Source organism: Triticum urartu, unplaced genomic scaffold (assembly GCF_003073215.2).
Source record: "Triticum urartu cultivar G1812 unplaced genomic scaffold, Tu2.1 TuUngrouped_contig_6706, whole genome shotgun sequence".
In the NCBI taxonomy this organism is placed as follows: Eukaryota; Viridiplantae; Streptophyta; class Magnoliopsida; order Poales; family Poaceae; genus Triticum; species Triticum urartu.
This window is the reverse complement of record NW_024117489.1, coordinates 1,874-5,121: the sequence shown is the minus strand read 5'-3', so window position 1 is coordinate 5,121 and position 3,248 is coordinate 1,874. Positions and strand designations below refer to the sequence as shown.

At 52.0% G+C, this 3,248-nt stretch overlaps 1 protein-coding gene across 1 annotated transcript; it reads right to left on the bottom strand.

The window, feature by feature from the left end:
• Nucleotides 1-643: 643 nt before the first annotated feature.
• On the bottom strand, nt 644-2,781 carry LOC125530992 (probable cystathionine gamma-synthase 2). The gene is made up of 5 exons (XM_048695393.1): nt 2,066-2,781; nt 1,771-1,974; nt 1,552-1,638; nt 1,125-1,447; nt 644-1,016 (listed from the first exon to the last, which is right to left on the bottom strand). The coding sequence occupies exons 1-5, from the start codon at nt 2,708-2,710 to the stop codon at nt 893-895; spliced, it is 1,383 nt and encodes a 460-aa protein (XP_048551350.1). The 5' UTR covers nt 2,711-2,781; the 3' UTR covers nt 644-892.
• Nucleotides 2,782-3,248: the final 467 nt, after the last annotated feature.

The following is a 3,248-nucleotide window of genomic DNA, read 5'->3' as shown; positions in this document are numbered from 1 at the left end:
CACGACGGCGGTGGACGTGGTTCCCTCCCGCTCGGCTTCGGGGTTGCCGCTCCCGTCATGGTGCGCTTCTCTTCAGTCCTCTTGGCCTCGTGGTGGTGTTCGTAGTGAGGCGGTGTGGGTGGCGGCGCAACTGCATTGGCGCATGGTGGTGGGCAGCGGTTTGGCGGGTCGGCTCCGTCCGGTTGGGCGGTTGGGTTTGGAGTGCGGGAGAAATCCTTGCCGGGTTTGGCCCCTATGCGGTGACACCTGCGGGTGCCACCATTCCTTCCTGGAGCGTGTCGGAGGTATCCATCCACCACCCCCTTCCGCGTGCCAGGGGAAACCCTAGGACTCGTTCGGGCAGCAACGTCGTCAGCGTCGCATCCCTTCTTGGAGGTGCTGCTTGGTAAGCGGCGATTCGGAGCCTCGGTCTGTGGTGGTTTGTATCCGGTGGGCGCCGTGGTGGCGGGTCATCCGCGCTTTGCTGAGCTGTCGTGGTTGGCATTTGTTTCTTCTTCCTTTTCTTTTGGCTGGTTGTGTTGCTCGCCATAGCAATCTTTGTACTCGGTGTTGGTTGGTTTGGCAACCCTTTTTCGTTAATTAGCCCACACTGTGGGAAACAATGTTTTTTTTACCTGTATAAAAGTGATTGACATGGCTGTAATAGTGAATCAGGATGGAACGTTTTGTACTATCTGAACTTCTTTCAATTACATATGGCCCCGCCACCCCGAAGCACATATTTCTTATCATCAAATTTGATGTTTTTCATTCAAGAAATAAAAGAATACATACTAATTACCATTGCTTAGGATTTCAGCACAAATTGACTACCTACCATATGCACAAAAAGGGTTTCTATAAAGCTAGCTTGTCAAAATTGTTACACTATTAATTAGGATCAAGAATAATCCTAAATCTTCTCTAGGGCTTGGAGAATGTCATCCCTGAGATCCTCAAACTTCTCAACCCCGAAGCTAAACCTCACCAAGTTGTCCTTGATCCCATTCTTGGCCTTCTCCTCATCATTCTCCCCCCTGATAAATACACAATCCATGCAATATAAGTCAAAATGTCGACCATAAATATATATAGTGAATCGTCCTCTAAGTTGCAAACGAGAGAAACCCTAGAGCGCCACATACCAGAAGGACATGACCGCCGGCTGTTGCACGAGGCTCTCACACCCGCCAAGAGAGGTTGCAATGAAGGGTATCTCCAATGCGTCGATGAACCTCATGACGCCGTGCAGGTCTGACGCCACCTTGAAGCTGATGACGCCACCGCAACCGGTCATCTGGCTGTTGGCGATGTGGTGCCATGGGCTGCTGATGAGTCCAGGGTAGTACACCCGCTCAATCTTGGGATGGTTCTCGAGCAAGCGCGCCATGCGCAATGCAGTGCTGTTTTGTGTTTCCACGCGAAGCACCATCGTCTTGAGGCCGCGTATGATCATGTAGGCTGCGTCCTGCAGTAATTCAGTTGCAGTGCAAGTGGTAAGCTTTAAAATCTAGTTTTCTTGAATAAGAATGAGTGCTAACATATGTACTACAGTTAATATATACTACATACCGGACTAATGGCGCCGCCGAGGTCGTGATGCCACGCACGGATCCTAGAGATGAGCGCATCCGAGCCACTGATGCATCCTGCAATGACCTGAAATGGAATGACACGATGAGAAGTCTTAAACTACATTGACACTACTAGTGATCATGGAAGTAAAGGAGCAAAATGGCAGTGTAATTGTATGATCTACGAAAATACATCTGATCTAGGGTAGCTACTCACGTCGTGATGGCCGGCAATGTACTTTGTGGCAGAGTGCACGACGATGTCAGCCCCGAGGGTGAGCGGCTTCTGATTGATGGGCGAGGCGAGGGTGCTGTCGATGCACACTAGAGCCCCTTTGCGGTGACACAGCTCCGCGACGAGCTTAATGTCGATGCACTTGAGGTGGGGGTTCGTCGGACAGTCAGTGTAGAAGAGTGTCACCTGCATCATAGCCAAGCATCTCAGAGTCAGTAACGACCAACATACATTCATAGATCCCTTGATTATATATGTGTTATGGAAATTAACTTACGTCGCCATGGTCAAGAACGGCCTTGAGCGTGTCCATGTCGTTCAGCTCGATGAATGTCACCTTGATGCCCATCTTGGAGAGCTTGTCGCGGATGAAGGCGCGTGCCTCGCTGTAGCACTCAGTCGTGGTCACCACGTGGCCGGCACCGGGCAGTACGAGCGCAAGCAGCGTGGCAACGATGGCGTTCATTCCCGAGGACGTGACAAGCGTCGACTCGGCCCTCTCCAGTGCACTGATCTTGTCCTCTAGGACCTTCACAGTGGGGTTGCCGTAGCGGCCGTACTCGAAGCTGTGGCGCCGGCCTTCCTTGAACGCGATGAGGTCGCCCGAGCTCTTGAACCAGTGCGTCGTGCCGCTCACAATAGGTGTCGCGATCGAGTCAGTGTCCATGGCGCCGTTCTTCCCCATCTTCTCCCCGGCGTGAACCGCCAGGGTCTCATCTGAGAGAGTAGCATCTCGCTTCGGAGCCGTGGCGGCATCCTGCTGCACCACCGGCACAGGTTGCTCGGCGCCAGGGAGGGTGGCATCAAGGAGCGCCTCCGGGCTCAAAGCGGTGACACGCTTTGATGAACGTCGAGCGCGGAGCAGGCGGCGCTGCTCGATGGGCGAAGCCTTGTTGACGAGAGGAGAAGATGACCGCGCCATTAGTAATTTGTGGGGTCGACGAAGAGGAGTGAAAACAGGTGGAATCGAAGAGATTAGCCAGAGCTAGCAGCTGCTCGTTTGTGTTCTTGCTATCTGTGTATACGATGGTGGTAATTTATACTGCCGATCGATCAGTCTGGCTCTGTGCGCGTCGATTCATATCTACGTGTCAGTCTACATATAATATCGTCCCACTACCACATGCCACATGTGGCATCAGTGCTCAGTCACGCAGGCGTGTAATTAAGCCGCGTGGTAATTAAGATGTACAAGTGGATCCATGATTAATCTACTACTACTAAATAAGGCATGTGATTAGTTAGCTGCAACGTGCCAGTAGACCTGGGCCACGACGAATCTAAGGGAAGTCTTAGGTCAAATCTGCGTGTTTACATCTACAACGCCGTACTGTGATCGATGCTGCGTTGGATTGGACAAGACCTCATCATTAAACAAAGCCGGGTCTGGTTGGGCTTTGGCGAATGCCTCGCTAGATTTGATGGAAGAAAACAAAAGCGGTCCGGTAGGATCTACATGG

Coding starts and splice junctions, on each gene's coding strand:
- LOC125530992 (XM_048695393.1), bottom strand. CDS start 2,710: ATGGCGCGGTCATCTTCTCCTCTCGTCAACAAGGCTTCGCCCATCGAG. Junction 1,975..2,065: donor CCGTTCTTGACCATGGCGAC/GTAAGTTAATTT, acceptor GCTATGATGCAG/GTGACACTCTTCTACACTGA. Junction 1,639..1,770: donor ACATTGCCGGCCATCACGAC/GTGAGTAGCTAC, acceptor ATTCCATTTCAG/GTCATTGCAGGATGCATCAG.